Source organism: Pimephales promelas, chromosome 18 (assembly GCF_988280905.1).
Source record: "Pimephales promelas chromosome 18, fPimPro1.hap1.1, whole genome shotgun sequence".
NCBI lineage: Eukaryota > Metazoa > Chordata > Actinopteri > Cypriniformes > Leuciscidae > Pimephales > Pimephales promelas.
The window spans coordinates 20883335-20905694 of NC_142786.1; the positions used below are offsets into that span (position 1 = coordinate 20883335).

The window sequence follows — 22360 nt, forward strand, 5'->3', positions numbered from 1 at the left end:
CAGTCAAGATCAGGCGCACAGTCTGGCCATATATACTAGGACAATCAGAGTCTAAAGTCAAAGAAATCACTGGATTTTTTTCATTTAAAACTGCTAATAATATAATAATTGTAAAAAAAAAAATGCTGGAGAACATGATAAAACATGTTTTACACAAACTTGCAGCTCAAAGTGCTGTCATAAAAGAAAAAGGGGGACAACACTTTTATAATATAACTTGTAATACTATTCATAAGAACTAACATAATAGACCAATATTTCACTGTTGCATGCGTTTGCGCCCCACATCACACAAATGACAAGGATCGACTGTCTATTCGAGTAAAATATAATCAGTCATAATTGTATTAACAGTCTTCATACAGTGTCCTTCATGCAAGCAATGCTTTGCATTGTCAAAAGATAATACATAGAAATAAAAAGCTGAATTATGTGCATTAATAATAATAATGAGACAATAAACCAGTTTTCTAAATTTGCAATAAATTGAGTGAAAATTAAGTTTAGTGGGTTCAGGAAGACATTGGAATTGTATTATTTATATCCACAAAAGACATCAGTTGATAAAACAACTACACACTGCATTAAATAAATAAATAATGTCTAATGTCTTCATACCATGAAATATTGCATTAATGAGCTAAATATATTTATATAATCTAGTATATAATTTATATATATAATCAACATTTTTTTTACTTCCACATTGCAATATTGTTTCAATACTGCATGCTTTGCAGATGGTGTTACATCATTTTGAAATACCGGTAAGAAACTTTATTTTAATCAAAAAAATAAATGAGTTTACCTGTCAGCTTGATGCTTGTGAAACAGCTAATCTAAATTTGAAACAACTCTGATTAAGTCAACCCGAACCTACAAGGGCAAGTAAATAATCAGACAAATCCTTTAAAAAATCTCGTTATTAATCATGATTGTGGTCTTCTTTAACAGAAATCCTAGAAAATGAAGGTAACAGAATTGTGCAAGCATATGACTGAAATAAAAAAGAGATTCCACAGCAATTGAGAAAAAGAAAAAAAAAGATTGACATTCACATTCACAAAGTGAATTGCGGCGATTCGTACTTTTCCTCACACATAGCTCAAGGATGATCACTATTCACTCAGCACAGCTGTCTGGAGTCCCAACATACAAACACAGCTCAGCATATATCAAACCGCTTCAAACCACTGAACATTTGTCTTTGTTTATAGGGACGACTCTTGGTCGGGTCGGACCGGTTTGGCTGGTTCATGTAGCAGCACAATGCTAACAGGCTTAATAGATATTTATCCAGATATATTGCCATTTGGTTTCTAGCTGAGGCACTCCACAAGTGTGGGAGGGCAGGGAATGTGTGCCACGAATCAACGTCAGAGTCTGGCATGAGATCAGTGTTGAGTCATGCAATACAGAGGGAAAGGCCTGAACTTCACTCTCTCTCTTTCTCCCTCAAAGCTCAGTGCAACGTAGCTTTGTATTATGGCTTACTTTTTAAGTATTGCAGCAATGCATGTGAGTTTTGCCTCATAAATTGGATTAGATCAAAGTTTCTGCTAAATGAATAAATGCAAATGTAATGTAAATTGTCATTTTTTGCAATACACACATCTTGTTTAAAGTCTACATGAAATGGAAGTTTCCCTATTGGTGACATACATCTGAATAAAAAAGCTTCTGGAACAGAAACAAAACTTTTTTATTTTGTTTGGCAAATTTTTTATCCATAGACATTTATGGGCTCACCTCATTTTTTGTTTGAGATAAAGGTCACTGCTCAAGTCTTTTAGTTTAAACATAGCAATGAAAAAAAATATGATAGAATCCTGAAATAATTTGAACTATTGCTTTGTTTTTAGTTTTCTCTGATACATTGTTTTTTTTCTAATTATCTATCCAGTTAATATTGTTTCCCTACAAAAATATGGTACGTAACCTTTTATTTTTTTTTTATGTCTTTAATTTATATGTAGGCCTATGTACATACACATAAATGTATGTAAATGATCCTTAATACATATGTCTTTACATTCAAATGTTTTGTTTTTTTTTAATTACTTTTTGTACCCCTGAAGGTGTTTGTATATTTGCATCATCTGTTTCTTGAATAAAAAAGAAAGAAAAGCTTTACAAATGTAGGGGGGCGTGACTTGATTTTGTATGTGAAGAATTGATCGAATGGTTATGGGCTGCTATTGGTCGATCAGAGAAGAAATGTTGCTGCAAGAGAAGAAATGTTGCTGCAAGAGGGAGAGGAAGTTATTTTGATTAAAAATTATGAGGCATATGAAAATAATCATGTGCATGGATAAATCATTTCTATTCCTTTAAATAAAGCCTTCAAAATGTCCAATATATAGTCATAAATATTAGGCCAATCTTGTAACAAAGAAAAAAACCTTTAACTTAAAAGTTGAAATCCTCCACCTCCCCCTCAAGGGAACAAACTTACACTTGATTTGCAATGCATTTTCTCCCATGCATTTTTAAGGTGTAATGCAAATGGCTGGGGGTCAAAGAACACACATCTGCATGTGTGAGAACCCCATGCATCTGTCTCACACATTTGGTGAGAATGCAAATGTCTATGAATGAAAGGAAATCACTTCACAACTGCTAAAAACCAAAATAAAAAACGTGTTCATATTAAGGCTATATAAGCCTAAAATATGACTCATCTACAGTAATATAATTAACAACATGACAGGGTTTTTATGGAAAGTTCAAGTTCATAGTTCAAATACTTTGCTCCCTTGAACAGCTAGTAAAACTGTAACACAAGAAATGTTATTTTACGACTCTCCCAGGTTTAGTTTTGTCCACCAAATCATTTATTTAAACACAAATTTTGGAAATAAGGAATATACGTGCTTTTACATAGGGTACATTAAAAAAAGACTAGCCTAAAATAGTAAGGATATCCCGCTCTCTTGTTGATAAAAATTCGCCCTATATCAATGAAACTATCCAGTCAGGCTACATTACATTCTTCACGCTTACATCAGGGTCACGCCTGATGTAAATAAGCAATCACGTGAGATCTTGCCGCATTCAGCAAAGCACATCCGGGTCGTTTACTCAACTGTGCTGATGTAACCGTAATGTAAACACCGGAGGCAGTGTCACTGTGCATATTTCTGGTATTGTTACTCATCAACCGTTTTAGTTATAGGCTTACACATTTTGAATACATATAGCATTTAAACACTCAGTTCTATCTGCTGTAAAATTTGCGACATTCTTATGATCTAGCCATTTATCAGCGATGGGATGCGCCACCTGCTGGCAGTCACTGCACAGCGTCAGTTAAAGGGATAGTTCAGTTTGTTCCAACCCTGTATTAGTTTATTTCTTCTGTCGAACAAAAAATATTATATTTTGAAGAATTTTGGTAACAAGAGAGACTTTTGTGTGCAACAAAATAGAGTGAGAAAATGATGACATCATTTTGGGTGAACTAGCCCTTTAATTAGAATGTGGTTGGGTCTATTGGTTCATCTATCATATATCTTTTATCATATATCAGTGTAGCAATTAAAATTATGTGGGGTTATCGCACATAGGAATGCACATATTTGATTAGTGATCTCTAAATCATGACCCTAAATCTGCACTGTAAACATCGCATTGCATTTATTGTACAGAAATATTTATAATTTAAAAAATTAAACTAAAATACTAAACAATGAGATATTCATGTCGTTGGCATTGTGACTCAAACAGAGACAAATTAAGTGCTTAAAATAAACATTAAATTAAACTTAATATGACTTTGTAACTTTGTAAACCTTTGAAAAGGCAAGTTTCAAACAATAATGAAACAATAATTTCCGTCTGGATTATTCCAGTAAATATGAACACTATCTGTAAGTAAAACGGAAAGACCATGGTTTTCATGAAAATGTTAGATAGCAACCAGAGCTAAACTGTCACAATGAATAGAGTAGTTCCTTCATTAACAAGATTAAAATGGCCTGAAAAGAACTGGTACCAAAAAGAGTCAAGTATTTTCATTATTGATGCATTAAAGTGCTTATTAATAAGTATTTTCAATTGCAATAAAATATGATTGAAACCTCTAGATTTGTACATTTCACCAACGTAACACATATTACACTTAGCAAAAGTAATAGAATTATGAAACGAAATTATTCCATTCAATTCCATCCTTCAATCATGATTAACTCAACGTGTAAAATATTGCCAGAAACTTTTTGTTGTTAAGGCACTTCCGGTTTTCCCTTAAAAAACCCTGAGTGAAAAATAATTAATATCAGAGTCAAAAGTTTGGACAGACATTTTTTTTTAAAGTTTTTTTAAAGTATGGAAATTATGTAGTGGCCTAAAAAATACTATCTGGTTCATTTAAAAGAATATATATATATATATATATATATATATATATATATATATATATATAATGACACTGTAAAATAAAGTGTGTAACAATGTGTGTTTTTTTTTAAGAGCATGAAAAACAAAGCAAAGTGTGTCCAAACTTTTGACTGATAACATATCCCTCTGAACATATCTGTAATATCCCTGTGAATTGGTCAACTGGAATGTTTAATTGTGTGTATCTGTGTCTGATTCCTCATCTGTCCTTGCCCAGCTCTGAATCTTTCCAGTGCCAAAGATGACGTAAAAGATGGCTCCGAAGGCGCTCACTCCAGCAGACAACCAGAACACATGCCTCCATCCTGTAACTGAGTGCTGGTCGGAGCAAAGAAAGGGAGAATATGTTAAAAAAACATACCAAAATGACTTCAAACTGTAGATATATAATGTATACAAGGACAGCTTACATCTTTGGTCAAGTAACCCACTACTATTGGTGCAAGAACACCAGGGATGGTCCCAAAAGTGTTTGTGATTCCTAGAAGCATTCCCGCGTACCTGAGAAAATATGGATATATAACTGGTGCAAAAAAGTGGAAGATGTACTTAAAGGAGTAGTTCACTTTTAAAAAAAACAAAAACTTTTGCTGATAATTTCCTCACCCCCATGCCATCCAAGATATCCATGTCTTTCTTTCTTCAGTCGAAATGAAATTAAGGTTTTTGATGAAAACATTCCAGGATTTTTCTCCATATAATGGACTTCAATGGGAACCAAATGGTTCAAAGTCCAAAAGACAGTTTCAGTGCAAACTGTTTAAAGGGCTTTAAAACGATTTCAGATGATGACTAATGGTCTTATCAAGCGACACAAGTTCTGTTCTGTGATGCGCGTTTGTGATTCTCCTGTTCAAACCTGTTCATCAAAATGAACAAATCTTTTCCTGAGTCAACTCATTCATTTTGTTTGTTGAATGAACCAAATAACACGAAAAAAAAGATTTATTCATTTTGATAAACGAGTTCGAACAGGAGAGTCACGATGGCGCATCACAGAACAGAGCAAGGTGAGCATTTGAGCTTATAAAACTTTTTTTGTTTTTTGTTTTTGTTAAATGAGCGATCGTTTCTCTTGATAAGACCCTTATGCATCGTCTGGAATCGTTTAAAGCCCTTTGAAGCTGCGCTGAAACTGTCTTTTGGACCTTGAACCGTTTGGTTCCCATTGAAGTCCATTATATGGAGAAAAATCCTGGAATGTTTTCATCAAAAACCTTAATTTCTTTTCGAGTGAAGAAAGAAAGACATGGATATCTTGGATGACATGGGGGTGAGTAAATTATCAGCAAAAGTTTTTTTAAAAGTGAACTACTCCTTTAATTCATAGACTTCATTCATTAACCACAGACTTGATTTTAAAATTTAGAAATTCTTCAAAAACCAATAGGAAATTCCAGAAGGAACTCATAGCCTACAAATAGTGGTTAAAAACCCCCATAGTGGTTTAGTTTTTGTACCGTGGAGCAATATCAATCTGGTTAAGGAAGACGCCAGCAGCACTGAAACCCCCAAACGCACTGGACACAGTCAGAAACGTCACGGCCATCACAGCACTACAGCCCGAGAAGCCCACCGCCAGCAGGAAAACAGCGGGAAGAAACAGACCTATGGGATACAAGACAAACATATCAATAGAATTGCCTAGAAGTTGCACTACAACGTATATGTATCTGTCCCCTCTTACACTTGGTTACCATAAATATTCATTAAAATTTGTGACAAAAGAAAAAATGTCCAAACACAGAATATTTATCTATTTATCTCACAATTTTTCAAACTTGTTCCTCATAATTCTGAGTTGGTCTCACAATTCTGAGAAATTAAGAGATATAAACATGCAATTGCAACAGAATTGTGAGATATAAACTTGTAATAGATCAAAATCGCAATTCTGAGGAATAAAGTCATAATTGAGAGAAATAAAGACAGAATTGTAATTAACTCACAATTGCAAGATCAAAAGTCAGAACTGTGAGATAAAAAGACAAATATGTTCTTTATGTTTATATCTCACAATTCTGATAAATAACATCAGAACTGAGAAAAAATAAATAGAAACTGAGAATATTTTTCCTCAGAATTGTGAGATATAAACAAACCTAAAATTGCAAGAGAAAAGTAAAAATTATGCGAGTTTTATATGTGATAAACTCGCAATTGCGAGAACAAAAGTCAGAATTGTGAGATAAAAATAAAAAAAATCAACATTTGTTTTTGCAATTTTAAGTTTATATCTCACAATTCTGAAAAATAACATCAGAACTGAGAAAAATAAATAGAAACTGAGATTTTTGTGTGAGATATAAACCTAAAATTACAAGAAAAGTCAAAATTGTGAGACAATTCTGAGATATAGTAAAAACTGAGAAAAAATTCGAATTTTTTTCTCCACAGAATTGAGAAAAAATCTGAATTGTGACAAAAAAGTCAAAATTACCTCACAATTCTGATTTTTTTACTCCTAGTTTAGAGTTTATATCACAATCTTGAGGAAAAAGAGTCAGAATTGCGAGTTACAAACTTGGAATTGCAAGAAATAAAGTCAGAATTGTGAGGTAAGAAGTTTTTTTTTTGTATGGAGCCCCACACGACATCATTGAAAAGTATATCATGGCCACAATTTAACGATTCTTTCCCACGACTTACTAATACATCAGCATGTTTTTCTTAATATTTTTACTATATTCACTAAAACGAGACAACGAATTCTTAATTCGTGGCCACGATGTACATTTCTTGTCTGCACGTCGGCTCCGTAATTTAGTTTTATTCCATGGCTTCCATTCAAATCACGTACCAATGAAAGTGAATATCTTGCGTATGGCGGTGACACTCAGGAGCTCTCTCTCCAGCAGCTCATCTGCCAGCACACCCGAGCCCACTGAGAACAGCCAGCCAAACAGATACGGCAGAGCAGAGAGGAACGAGTTCTGAATGATGACAAGATACAGTGAGACGCAGTATAGAAACCAGACTGGTTCAATCGAATTACACCGATTGCCTCACCTGTTGCAAATCAAAGTGGAGCACAGTGTCCATGTAGATGGGAAGTGAAGTGAGGAGAGTGTAATAAGACCAGTTGGAGCACATCTGTGAGATGATTATGGCCCAAAGAGGCACAGAGAACAGCATAGGCACTAAAGGCACTGACCAACCATGAGGAGTCCCCTAAAAACAGAGAAAATAGCTGGATTTGAGTCATTTCGTTCGTTGAATCGACCAAATGACGAACTGCTAACTCGTAATTATGAGAAATAAAGTCCTAATTGTGAGAAATAAAGACAGAATTGTGATAAACCCACAATTGCGAGAACAAAAGTCAGAATTGTGAGATAAAAAGACGAAATACGTTCTTCTATACTACGAGTTTACTGGTGCGTTCATGTGCAATGGAAATTATGGTAAATGCCAAAAGCCGACGAGGAAAGTGCACCCGAACACCCCCTCATGTGGGATTTTCCACTGGGCAGCTCGTAGAATATTTAGATGCAAGAGTTGCTGAGATGAGGTAACCTTTGACCTTTTCAAAATGGCAGAAAGCAACGCGAGAGTCGTGAATGGTAAAAATATGTACTATTCATGATCTAGAAACTATACAGCATTTTATTTACCGTTTGAGCTTTGATAAATCATCTTCTTGCTGTGGGAGATGACTTTAGCAAACTAAATAATTTAGGTAAATAACAGGTCTGGATCTCCATCTTTTTACCACATTACGACAACAAAAACACTTGAACGCAATCATATTTTCTCACAATTTTTTACTTTTTTTTGCAATTTTAAGTTTATATCTCACAATTCTGAGAAAAATAAGCATCATAGATGCCTGTTGATCTAAAACACAGATTAATTATGATGCTGGAAATTCATGTTATTTTGCTGATTAGTTCTAAGCACAAAAACACATTTATCATCATGCTAGATTTTATTTTTAGGCAAGACAAGTTTATTAATATTTCACATTTCATACACAAAAGAAATTCAAAGTGCATTACATAGAAGAAATTAAAATAATCAAAAGAAATAAGAATAATTAAAACAGTTTAGAATAAAGAAATACAGTCAGTCGAACAGCAGCTCAGTAAAAGCACTTCTAAACTGAAGTGTTTTGAGTCTGGATTAGATGTGACTGTAGGAGCACATCTGATCACCTCTGGAAGCTGGTCCAGCACAATAGCTAAAGCAGAGTCTCCGTGCGTAAAGAGAACCCTTGGTATTTCTAGCTGATGTGATCCTAATGATCTGAGTGACGGTGGTGGTAACAAAGTAAAAACACTTTGTTACTTTACTTAAGTATTTTTTTGGGGGGATCTGTACTTTACTTGAGTATGTTTTATTTGCATCTACTTTCACTCTTACCCCACTGCAATATTAAAGACAAAGTTTAATTTTTACTCCGAATCCGATACATTTCCCAATGCCCGGTCCAAGTATTTGTTAAACTTTATTGGCTTTCCAAACCAATAAAAAACTTGGTTTTCTTTTGAATGGTGAGTTGATGTTAAAGCAACACTAAAGAAGATTTTTTTTTTACCTTAAAATAATGTTTCCAAAATAATTTTAGTGGTTCATCAAATCAGGGCGAAAGGCACTTCTGCCTTTGCTTTGTGGTCCAATATCTGCTATAACCACACTATGCAAGTTTGCCAGATCGGGTCGCGTTTCTGTAGTTCGAATAAGACAATAAGAAAATAAGAAATTACAAATTTGACTTGCTTTGCGGTAACCATTACAATTGGACATCGTTTACTCTAAAGCCGGTGCTGGATAAACAGCAAGCGGTGTGTGCGACAGTAGGCTGTGGAAGGCTAAATTATTTACAACAGCGGTAACGGACAATTCCACTTCCAACCTGTAGGGGGACCACAGAGGAAATGTTCTTTAGTGTTGCTTTAATGTTATTGTTGGCCAAGTGATTTCATATTATTCATTTAGGTATTTATACTTTTGAGAACTTTTACCGCCCCTGCTGAGTGATCTATTGGGTCTATATTTAGTGAGTATATCTGCAATATAATGAGGTCCTAGCCCAAAACTGGGTTGCTGCTAATTCTTGTATATAGAAACATTGCACTATTTTCTAAAATACAGGAAGTGTTCTCAATGTTGTATTTGTTGTGTATTGTATTTTATTTTATTTCTATTTCACCGAGTGAGAAACGGAATCACGATTTCCCAATTTACAATAGAGTTGACCTTGACCATTAAATGATTTATATACCCGTAATAATGCTTAAATGTAACCTAAATGTAACTGGGAGCCAGTGTAAAGACCTGAGGACTTTAGCATGACTGATTTACCCCTCATGAATGAAGAAGGAGACCAAACTGTATGCATCATCAAAAGTAGATCATACCTGTGAACCAATTGAGGTAACTATGTAATCTTTCTCTCTGTCACTAATTCTTGGGTGAGTTCGGGGTTCATCCGATACCAGGAGAAACCAAATCACTGCCCAAAGACACCCTGCAGCACCTAGTGGTAAAAAAAAAAAACGTTAATTAATATATATGTTTGTATACAAAAAAATACAAGATATAATTTTATTTATATTACATTAAGCATGATATTAAAAATATGAAGACGAAAGATGCTGTTCAAAAGTTTGTGGTTTCGTAAGATTTAAAAAAAAAAGTTTTCTAAAAAGTATCAAGGCTGCATTTATTTGATGAAAAATACAGTAAAAACACTAATGTAAAATATTATTACAGTTTAAAATAACTGTTTTCTAATTTAATTAATATTAACATGTGATCAAAGCTGAATTTTCAGCATCATTACTCCAGTCTTCAGTGTCACATGATCCTTCAGAAATCATCATAATATGATGATTTGCTGCTCAAGAAATATTTCTGATTATTAATGTTGAAAACAGTTGAACTGCTTGATATTTGTTTCAGAAACCACAAAAAAATAATTCTTAAATGAATATAAAATTCAAAAGCACAGCATTAATTTAAAATATAAATCTTTTGTAACATAATAAATGTCTTATTCATTTCTATTATTGACCCAAAACGTCTGTATCCCTCACCGCAGGAGTAGAAGACTGCAGGCCATCCCAGACTATGGCAGATGAGGCCAGTGAGAGGAAGAGCCACGAAGGCACCGAAGCTCGACCCTGCCCCGGAGAACGTCATGAGACGAGCCCTCTCTAACGGAGGAGCCCAGCGGGCCCACATCGCCATCATGGCCGGAAACGTCACACCCTAGACACAACAACACCACACACACTCAAACACAGATGCATATTATACACACACTCTCCACTTGAATCATGGGTAAGACTTTACAATAGGGTTCTTCAGATAACATTAGAATGAACAATAATTCTACAGCATGTATTAATCTTAGTTAGTATTAATTTCAACAAGATATTACTATTGTGTCAGTTGTTGTTTTATTTTATTTTATTCACTAAAGCGCCCGCGAACCTCCCCGAATCCCTCGAGGGCACGCAGGGCGAACAGCCACTTGTCCCCGAGCTGAGCTGACAGTGGAGTGAGGAGAGTGAGGACGGCCGTTCCAAGAACACCACCACCCAGGAAGAGGCTTCCCCCAAAACGACCTGACAGGTATCCACCCGGGACCTGAGTAAACAGGTATCCAAAGAAGAACGCACCAAGCAGCATTCCCTGTGTTTCGGGACTCCATGGGTATCTTGGAATCTTGGGAAAGAAAATTAAAGAGAGAGAAATATGACAAGAATCAATGAGAAATCCAAAAATTTGAATATCATGCAAAAGTTAATTTCTTTCAGTAATTCAGCTTAAAAGATGAAACTAATATTTTGTATGCAAAGTGAAATATTGCAAGCCAATATTTGTTATAATTTTGATTATTATGGCTTACAGATAAATAAGAATATTGTGAAAAGCTTTTCATAAGCTGCAAGCCACAATCATCAAAATTATAACAAATAAAGGCTTGAAATATCTCACTTTGCATACAATATATTAGTTTCACTCTTTAAGTTGAATTACTGAAATAAATGAACTTTCTGCGCCATATTCTAATTATTTGAGTTTCACCTGTACACTACAGGGCAAAAGTTTGGGGAGAGTACAATTTTTTTGTGGTTATTAAAATACATTAAAAATGTTCAAACTAAATTACTCACCCTCAAGTTGTTCCAAACCTGTATGAGTTTCTTTCTTCTGTTGAACACAAAAGAAGATATTTAAAAAAAATGGTGGTAAGCAAACAGTTGACTGTAGGATTACCAATATTCTTCAAAATATCTTCAAATTTTCTTTTGTGTTCAACAGAAGAAAGAAACTCATACAGGTTTGGAACAACTAAGTGACAGCACTTGCAATTTCATTTTTGGCTGAACTATCGCATTAATACTTTTATTCTGCAAAGCCAAGGAAGCATTAAACTGATCAAAAGTGACAATGAAGAAATTTTTAATGTTTTTAAAGATCTCTATTTCAAATAAATGCTGTTCTTTTGAACATCCCATTCATCAACATTGATAATAATCAGAAATGTTTCTTAAGCAGAAAATCAGGATATTAGAATGATTTCTGAAGAATCATGTGAAAATTCAGCTTTGGCTTAACAGGATTACAATTATTTTTTTTTTAAAACATCTCATCCTTTTCACACGGGTCAAAATTGACCCGAAGCCCAAAAATTATCCTTTTTTTTGTCCAGAAACATTATTTCATTTTGATAGTAGTTTTTGTGCATTTTTTTTGGGAGATGTTTTGTTATTTTTCATTGTATTTGCCTTTAAATTACTAGATTTTAATCAATAAATATAAATAAATAAATAATTTAAACCCATTCTTCCCATTCTTTAAATGTAAATTCAAAATCTCAATTTCATGAATAACCCTTTTAATTCAGCTCAAACAATCTTACATTGGGTGGGTCTCTTTGCCAACCTCTTGTTGACAATAATAATAATATAACATGATATTTCAGGTCATATTTAGTCTTGCCACTAGAGGGCCTTATAGCTGTATCTGGAGAAAATGAGCTGTTCCGCTGGGTAATAAAGTCAGGTAACTTCAGTATGCATTCAGATACATACCGGTATGTAGACTAGACATTATAAAATCATTGGTGAAGTTTTAGCATTTTTAGTTTGAATTTTGAGCAAACTTTTAGGTTTTTCTATGAGTACTGAAGCATTCCTGGCATTCCATTCATTCCCAAGGGGGTCAAATTGACCCGCGAGGGAAGGATTTCAACCACAAAACTCCTAGAATCAAAATCACCGACCCCAAACTTATGAACAGTAGTGTATAAGAACAGATCCATGACATATGTGGAGACTTGCGAGGTCCAGAGCATGAAAAGCTTTGTGCGGTTTATTCTTACCCCTGGCTGTTCTGAGCTTTGGCTGTTGTTGTCAAGTGTATGGGAGGGTCCTGGACACTCGTTTGATACATTGCTTTTGGATGACGGCTGGTCATTGGTACCATTTACCATAGCAACCATGGCAACACTGAGATTTACACGCAGACCATAAACCACAGCAAAGCCAAAGAACATCATAGCAGCCAGATTGCATCGCACTGAGCAGCATTTGGGGGGCACTGTCACACATATAAATACATTCTGAAATGTCAAATAATTATATATTTAAAAAATATTTATAAAGATTATAGTCACTTAGTACAGTACTTTGCATAAGTTTGGGGTCAGTTAGATTTTTTTTTTCCTTTTTGAAAGAAGTCTAAATCTAACCTAAATCTAGATACATATACATATATATATTAGGGCTGTCGAATGATTAATCACAATTAATCGCATCCAAAATAAAGGTTTGGGTTTACACAATATATGTGGGTGCACTGTGTATAATTATTTTGTGTGTGTATATATATATATATATATATATATATATATACACATACATGCATGTATATTTAAGAAAAAGATATTTATATATAATATAAATTATATAAATCTATATACAGTATATACATGAAAATATTTCTTAAATATATACAAGCATGTGTGTGTATTTATATATATAAAATAATTATACACAGTGCACCCACATATATTATGTACACACAAACTTTTATGTTAGATGCGGTCAATCGTGATTAATCGAGTTGACAGGACTTAAAATAATACTTATTCAGCAAGGACGGATTCAATTGATCAAGAATAATAGAATTGAAGAACCCTGAAAATAAACTCAGGGACCACAAAAACTGTTTTCAACATGGATGAAGCAACGGCGAACGAAAATAGGAATACATTACATTTTAAAATAGATAAAATAGAAAACAGCCATTTTTGGCAATAATATTTCACAATACTGTATTTTGGATCAAATAATTGCAGCCTCAGTGAGCATAAGAGACTTCTTTGAAAAGCATTCAAAATCTTACTGACCCCACACTTTTGAACAGTAGTATTTGTGTGACAAGACTTATGAAGCACATTATAAACACACAACTTTTCATGCAGATTTTTAATGAACTGCAAAAGATCAAATCGCAGTCTAACCTGTGGTATTTCTCTTCACTTCTCTTTCTAAAAGTGGTGCAGTGTCACTGTCCTGGTCGTCTGCGCTCGAGTTAATGGAGTAGCCGTGGTTTAGCGCCATGATCGCGATGGCTGAGGCGGAAGATTTGAGCTAAACTTGAGCTAGTCGAAGTATGACATCCACAAATCCTGAAACAAAAACAACACATTTGGGTTAGTGACGTGATGTGTCAACTCAACCAGAGGCCCCTGGCTTATATATTTTTCCTCTGGTAAAAGAAATATGTTACAGATGAGTCATTCACAGTTTTGTAGTGGGTCAAAATGATTATTTTCACCTGAGATTTTAGGCCAAATTACAGGGGGGGTCAAAATAACTTTAGAAAGAGGCAGCATCATTATTTTATTTCAGGTTTGATTGGTAGGTCTATTCGTTAAATCTGTTGACTTTAGCAATATTTGTTGCATTATATGCCAATGGTGAAAGCTCAGAAATGAGAAAAAACATTTATTGTTTGTTGCCCTAAATATGCACCTGTAACTCAAGAAGTATTAAAGATATCTTAATATCCTTTTAGATTCGGGTTCTTAACACAGATTTCTTTTGGCATCTTCATTTTAAAAAACCTTCAATATTCAATATTCGTTCTTGTCTGTCAGAAAAAAAAAAACCCTAAAAATATGTTACAGTTTGACCAAAATTGAAAATACTGTGGAAACAAAGACACCTACATCTTGGATGCCCTTGAGGAAAACTAAAACATACCAAAAATTAATTTCAAAGTGAACTATCCCTTTAAACAATTGCATCATCATCAACGACAATCGTGTTTCTGATGCTGTATTTGCTATTCTGTTTCCAGTTCCATTTCTGTCTAATTCTCCATATTAGTGTTTGATATCATCAGTCCATTCACTGTGGGCTCTTCCTTTTCTGTTGGACCATCCATCATGATCAATATACATTTTTTAATCTTCCTGTCATCATTCATTATGCAAATGCGTCTGTCTCATTTTCTTTGATTCACGAATTCTATGACAATGTTCTTCATTCATGACCTTTTGGGTTCATTCCTTGATTCCTTTCAAATACTATTAACGGTACATCTTTAGCTTTGCTTTTTTTTCCATCCTGTTTTTTTTACTCTCCAGATCTGTTCTATTATTTTTTGCAGTTCAGGTCATTTGTTATATTGCACATATGTAAACATCTCCACATTCTCCTTTCAATCTTTGTGATTTTCATGTCATTAAATGCTATTGCCCAAATTAATAAGGAAGCTCTAAATTTAAAAAGTAGGCTAATAGTATTCACTAATGGTTTTAGTTCACTCACTCAGATGTGGACTGCATCTATTGTGAACTGAAGCCCAAAACTTGTGTAGCAAATTGTCCAAGCACTAGAAACTGTAAAATATCATATCATATTGGTTTAAACTCCCATTATCTCTAGTGTAGAACTTGAGCACATGACAGCATATGAGCATAACATATGAACAGCACAAAGGTTATTAGTAGATCAGCTGACATCTTGAATAAACATCAGCAACAACATCTTTATGTCGATAGCATCATTAATACAGGTGGCATTATTTGCATCCTCTTTACTTGACTCAGCATAAATATTAAAAGGTGAAAAAAAAACAGCGAAATGTAAAAACATATGATAATATATAACTTACAGTAGCCTATGTGTGTGTGTTTGTACACACACACGTATGCAAAGGGTTGTATATTGGTTTTTATACGTTATTTATACATATACAAAGTATCATATGACATATAGCACTTTTTATTTATACTTACCATTATTAGCATGTTTTAATTCCAAACAAATGTAACAACCGCTGGATGTCTTATAAAGAAGACGATTCGTTTACGGCCCCTCCATAAACTTGCAAACCGTTTAAATGTTTTTAATAAGTACTAAATTTTTAAAATACCTGGAAACATTAATGCTGACCGGTATGTTGCATTTCGAGACGGTCAGATCTGTTTAGTTTTGTCAGAGCCATACTTGGCTCTGAGTTTTGTTTAACGTACGTCTTGATCACGTGATGTGGATGGAGACTTCCTGCTCTGGGAAACATCACAATCTAAACGCTCGGGATCGACTGACTGTGTTTGTTTATATAGACAGAAGGTTTATGCTATAGTTGATAAGTCTAATATCTTTTTTTAAACAGAATTTGTTGGAAGTGAGCGGTGTTTTCGTCTGTCATGTGATTAAGGAACAGAAAGTAATCACAGTAAGTACACAATGGCTTAAACTGACAATTGTTAAGCATTTATTAACGCAATTCATATAAGATACCCATTCCTATCTAGGCAAAGTGGAGGCTTCCGGTTGTATATTCGCACATATTACGTCAGAAACCAAACGATATCGAGTTATTCAGTTCCTTGTTTAGTGCTTTCCCTTCCTGTAACTGTGTTCTGTTAAAGATAAATGTGTTGAGTCTTCAGACTGAGATTGAAGAATGAGGTTCTCTGTGGAGCTTCGCCTCATCGCTGTGTCTGTGTGTGTGTTGCTGCTGTGCGGCTCATCGTGCGGATCTAATGCCTCTGTTCCTCTGGTCATATGGCACGGCATGGGTGAGACACATCATCACATCACATCACATCCAGATCAGTCAAACCTGCTGGTCAATAATAGGCCACTGAGTCACTGAATACGGGAATCACTAGTGTACAGTGTCACTCCACAAAAAGGCCTTTGTATACATAGTGACTTAGCAACTAAAAACTGACTCCAAATTTTTGAAATATGCAATTTATAGATACATTTGAAAATATAATATATATATTTTTAGTTCTGTCAAATTGATTAATCGTATATAATCTGAAAGGTTTAAATATATAATGTGTTAATAACAGTTATAACAGTTTCCCCTAAAATATTAAGCGGCACAACTTTGTTCAACATTGATAATAACAATGAATGTTTTTCGAGCAGCAAATCAGCATATTAGAATGATTTCTGAAGGATCATGTGACACTTCAGAAATGTATATTTAATGACAAATAGAAAATGGCTATTTTAAATTAAAATTATTGCTATTTTTATTGTGTTCTAATAAAGCCTTGTTGAGAATAAAATATTTCTTATTCTAATAAATACCTTTAAGTGTCATGATCTATGGAAGAGGCATTTTTTGTGCAAAATGACCTAAACACACAAATTACCTACTGCGTTTGCTACGATACTTGGTTTTGCAGGAGACAGTTGTTGCAATCCACTGAGCATGGGTGCGATGAAGAAGATGGTGGAAGAGGAAGTCCCAGGAATTTATGTGCTTTCCCTGATGATTGGCAAGTCAGTTCTACAGGTAAAGCAGGTCGACACCCTCCATTCTTGTCATTGCCGTTGTTGTTTTCTGAATCAAAGTCAAGTGTCTGATTTTGATTTGTTGTTTCACAGGACACTGAAAATGGCTTCTTCATGGATGTCAATGAGCAGGTGTCTTTCGTTTGTGATCAGCTGTCCAAGGACCCTAAACTGAAGGGAGGCTACAATGCTATGGGCTTCTCCCAAGGGTCACAGTTTCTGTGAGTGGTTATTACACAAATATATTCATGCAAAGGATTGTCGGAAGTGTAATCGTGTCGTTTACCTCTCTGTCTTTCGTAAGGCGGGCAGTTGCTCAGCGCTGTCCTGACCCCCCGATGAAGAACCTGATCTCGGTCGGTGGGCAGCATCAAGGTAATGTGACAGATGTGCTTTGCTCACGCTGTGGTGGTTTACTTAAAAAAAAAAAACAATTACTTCCTAAAAGTGGTTAGCAGTTTACAGGAACAATGTGGCATAACAAACCTGGTTTTGATTATGTTGCTTCAAGATATGAAACTGTTTTACATAATGGAGTAGGAATAAAGTTACATGGAATATCATTTTATAATATTTGCAGTCACAATCTTTTACAACATTTAAAATGACACACACTACTGTTAAAAATGTCAAAGTCTCCAACTACTGTTAAATAAAGTCTCTTATTCTCACCAAGACTGCATTAATTAAGAGTAAAAATGTAAGATTATTGCGGTTTAAAATGAATGTTGTTCTAATTGGAATATATTGTAAACTGTAATTTATTACTGTGATCAAAGCTGACTTTTCTCCATTACTCCAGTCTTCAGTGTTACATTCTTAATATTCTGATTTACTGCTTAATAAATTTCAATGTTGAAAACAGTTGGTCTGCTTCATTATTATTTCTTTTTGTGGAAACCGTGATACATATTTCAGTATTTTTTTCTGAAAATAAATTTCAAATGAGTCAAACAGCTTTTTTTAAATCCTGTTTTCGTCTGACATGTGGCTCTCTCTTCCTCTTTTCTGTAAATCACAGGGGTATTTGGTCTTCCTCGATGTCCTGGTGAAAGCTCTTATATCTGTGACTGGATTCGCAAGAAGCTGAACTCAGGAGCCTACACAGATGCCATTCAAAAACAGTGTGTGCTTGGTTATGTGCTTCTCAACAGGCCATTTCATGTTACTCTAAACTGATTATTGTTTCCGAGTGTCTATTCTCTGCCTTTGTTGACAGAGGCTATTTACACAAACTCTGCCCACCAATGTCAAAATTACAGAAGATATCCAGTTTTATGATTGCAATCTATATGGTCATGTACACTGAATATGTTGTTATTGCATACAGTTTTATAATATACTACACTTGGTGCAAATATTTTCTGCCACAAGTAAAAAAAAAAATATTTTTTCAAAACTACTGTTTGCACTTAGTGCAAAGAAAATACATTTTGTTACTATTTACACTTAGTTGCTGCCATATTTCATTTTTTATGTGATATTGATTGTGATTTTATGTTAGCTTGGTGCAGGCACAATACTGGCACGATCCCCTCAATGATGACTTGTATAAAAAGTACAGCCTATTCCTTGCTGACATCAATCAGGAGCGGGTACGTCTGAGGATAAGGGAGAAATTACTAATATATATATATATATATATATATATATATATATATTTGTCTGTGTGGTGTAAACGTAAATGAATGGTATTTCTGTCAGGTGCTGAACGAGACCTACAAGAAGAATCTCATGTCTCTGAATAAGTTTGTCATGGTTAAGTTCCTGCAGGACACTATGGTCGATCCTGTGGATTCTGAGGTACATCAACAGTTTATTTTAAATTTCTCTTTTATCATTGAACTAAAATCTCTTACTAACTGAATTTTCGTCATTAGTGGTTTGGGTTCTATAAAGCTGGTCAAGGTAAAGAGCTGGAAACGCTGCAAGAAAGTGCAATATATAAAGAGGTAAACATGCTTGTCTTTTTTTCTCTGTCATTAATGATCTACATTTAACCCACATTTTGTATTTTATTTTTAAATACTTTATATCCTGCATAATATTGCTATTTATTTATTACTTTGATTATACTGTTACCACATTTACTGTTCAATTGAACCTAGTGATGTGAGACACGAAGCTTTGAAAGCTTTGATTCAATTGAATCAAATTCTTCGCAAAATGAATCGCTGTTTGTAAGCGCTGAAAACGCCGCACCCTGGTGACGCCTGCTGGACATGCATAAAAAACACCTTTTACAAACTAATTGACTTTATGCACAGCTGCACTACTTCCTGAACTTCAGCCAGCTCCTTGTTTCCTGTCTGCCATTATTGGACAAATTGATTAAATCAGGTGTGCCTGACCTCAGTAGTAACAGCAACAATAATCAGACACACCTGAATTAATCAATTTGTCCAATAATGGCAGACAGGAAACAAAGAGCTAGCTGAAGTTCAGGAAGTAGTGCAGCTGAGCATAAAGCCCTTTGCAAATTTATTATTAAAAGTGTAATCCATTAAATGCAATTAACAAGTAGGCCTAATCTAATACCATTGAATACGATGTGTCTGTATTAGAGCCCGACCGATAAAGGATTTTGAAGGCCGATACCGATACAAATATTTTTAAAATCCGATATTCCGATATATCGGCCAATGTATATATATTCTTTATTTATTTCAGAAACGTGCAACAAAACATTAACAGATTTCCCTAACATTAGTTATTTGTAGTTATTTATGAGTTTTAACTAAAATAATATGATAATGCATTTTAAAAAGAAACTTGTTTCTTTTATTGTCACAACAGAACAGACTGATGATAGTGGCATTAGCTAGCTTTGTGGTTAGCTAGTCTACGATGAGCCATAATTTAGCAATTTAGCAATATTTTCAATATAACAGACCAAGGAGAGATGAGACGTCTCATCGCTATAACGGTCACGCGCTACTAAAGAAATACTTCAGTCACTGTTGAATCTCAGATGTTAAATGTATCCAAAGTTCGTTGGCGTTGTAGAAACTTGATGGTGTGTCTGATTAAAACACATGGAAAAAATACCAGTCCTTTGCTCTCATTTATTTTTAGTTCAGGATGATAAAGTCTTAATTCACTTGGAGCTGACACACATGATGCCAATGAACAGATGTTAATGGATGGACAGGATAAACAGGATGTACAAGATGGTCTTTAGTCACTACAAACAATACAATAAAGGAAATTAAACTCATATAATTCTTCAGTAACATATTATCAACAACATATATTTTAAACAATTGGCAAAACAAACTTACTCAACGCATCCTAAGGAAAGGACATGGTTGGGTGTCCATTCCAACCGCCACACCTCACCAATACAAAAGAAAAAGGGGAGGAAGTGAGGTCTACTTATAGACCTTGCCCAGGGGGTGTATGGGTAATGTAGTGAAACTGACAAAAGGATTGTGGGATATGAAGTGCAAAAAAATAAAAATAAATAAAAGGTATAATTAAAGGATCAAATTCACAACAGTCACATTGTCAAAAGTTAAAAGGACAGTCAGTCAACTACACTGTAACAACATAACGTAACTATTACTAGCTAATTCCGCTTCACTCTCGGCTTATTTAACAGTAGCAAAACTGGACATGATAGTCACAAATTTTCTCATGCTTATTTGAGTTAAGAGAACTGATGGGGATGTTCTTTTAATTGTTATTAAAGCAATGTATGTATCGTGACCAACTCAACGAGTGTTGCCAACAGGAACAGTGTAGAGTGAGTGCCCTCTGATGGACAAACTATACAACTCAAACACTCATGACATGGTTGAAGCATTTTTCGTTCGTTTTTATTTTGTCGAAATATTCATTTATCGGCCATTATAACTGCCCATAGTGTTTGGAATGGGAAGTTATAATGGCCGAAAAATGAATAGTTTGGAAAATGCCTAATATCGGCCGATAATATTGGCCTGCCGATATATCGGTCTGGCTCTAGGCTGTAAAATGTGTTATTTTATTACAAAGGGCTTGTTTTATGGAGAGCTTGATTAATCAGTCCAATAAGAAACTAAAACGCTATTAAATATTTTACATATGTGGCAAAATGTCTACAAATGTATAAAACATAAAAAAAAAACACAGGGAGGGATCATCGCCCCGACTTGAAACCATGTGACTTTACACGCGAAGAATCATTGGTTCGAATCAAGGTTTCAAAGCTTCATGAATCACTGTGCACCCATTATTTACTGAATCTTTTTCCTTATTAAGTGTATATATAGGGGTAAGGGATTCATCTACCGTTGTTTTGTATTTGTTAGGATCGCCTGGGGTTGGCACAGATGGATTCTGCAGGAAAGCTTGTGTTCCTCGCCTCAGATGGAGATCACCTACAGTTCACCCGAGAGTGGTTTAATGAGCATTTACTTCCTTACATACGCTAAACACAGTAACGTTAACTCGCTTTATTCCCAGTAAGAGAGTTAACGCACACTTCCACTGTCAGTCTTACACTGTCTCATATATGAATTAAGCCTGTTTTGTTTTACTGATCTGATTTTTATTTGATTGATTCAATAATAATAAAATCTTTTCTTAATGAAATAACGATTATTTTTTGGTTCTAATTGTGCACTATTTTCAGTTCCTTTTTTAATAAAACACTGAATCTTATGAACCCAGTGGCCCATGTATTTATTTACAACTGACTAATATTAAACTGCACCGATAGCAGCACCGATCTGATTTTTATTTGACTGATTCAATAATGAAAAAACCTTAATTACTTTTAATTGTGTAACTTCTTTTTTTCTGTTCATTTTTCTCACACAAAAAAACCCAATTTCCTATGTATTTAATTACTACTAATCACATAAAGTGTGTACCACTTCCATTACCAACTACTTGGAGACTAACATTAAACTGTATCAAACATACTTGAGGCTTGTTGAGCTGCACAGACAGAGAAAAGTTGTAAATTGGATAAAACGGGACGTGTTTAAGTGCCTCTTACATAAGGACATTGCCGTTAGCAAACAATGTGTACATTTTTGATGATTATGGTGGGGTTTTCATAATCATCAAAATTATAACAAATAAAGGCTTGAAATATCTCACTTTGCATGTAATGAGTCTATATATTAGTCTCACTTTTTAATTTGAATTACTGAAATAAAATAACTTCAGCATGATATTCTAATTTTTCG

General features: G+C 34.5%; 2 protein-coding genes across 6 annotated transcripts; one reads left to right on the top strand and one right to left on the bottom strand.

Annotated features, from left to right (window-relative positions):
* Window positions 1-2806: 2806 nt before the first annotated feature.
* On the bottom strand, window positions 2807-17592 carry LOC120485150 (sialin). Of its 3 annotated transcripts, none has more exons than XM_089123042.1 (11): window positions 17470-17592; window positions 13877-14044; window positions 12734-12951; window positions 10837-11070; window positions 10437-10611; window positions 9759-9877; window positions 7408-7569; window positions 7199-7331; window positions 5859-6006; window positions 4809-4899; window positions 2807-4716 (listed from the first exon to the last, which is right to left on the bottom strand). In XM_089123042.1, exons 2-11 carry the CDS (start codon window positions 13974-13976, stop codon window positions 4570-4572), a joined length of 1527 nt encoding a protein of 508 aa, XP_088979168.1. In that variant the 5' UTR covers window positions 13977-14044; window positions 17470-17592; the 3' UTR covers window positions 2807-4569. The 3 variants fall into 3 exon arrangements, with proteins under 3 accessions (XP_088979168.1, XP_039536642.1, XP_039536641.1); XM_039680708.2 differs by lacking the exon at window positions 17470-17592 and adding an exon at window positions 15799-15941; XM_039680707.2 differs by lacking the exon at window positions 17470-17592 and adding an exon at window positions 15662-15941.
* On the top strand, window positions 15963-21831 carry ppt1 (palmitoyl-protein thioesterase 1 (ceroid-lipofuscinosis, neuronal 1, infantile)). Of its 3 annotated transcripts, none has more exons than XM_039680713.2 (10): window positions 15963-16104; window positions 16315-16450; window positions 17075-17184; window positions 17277-17404; window positions 17488-17558; window positions 18205-18307; window positions 18688-18778; window positions 18888-18986; window positions 19064-19135; window positions 21476-21831. In XM_039680713.2, the coding sequence occupies exons 2-10, from the start codon at window positions 16336-16338 to the stop codon at window positions 21596-21598; spliced, it is 912 nt and encodes a 303-aa protein (XP_039536647.1). In that variant the 5' UTR covers window positions 15963-16104; window positions 16315-16335; the 3' UTR covers window positions 21599-21831. The 3 variants fall into 3 exon arrangements, with proteins under 3 accessions (XP_039536647.1, XP_039536646.1, XP_039536645.1); XM_039680712.2 differs by having other exon boundaries at window positions 15964-16104; window positions 16322-16450; XM_039680711.2 differs by having other exon boundaries at window positions 15965-16104; window positions 16301-16450.
* Window positions 21832-22360: the final 529 nt, after the last annotated feature.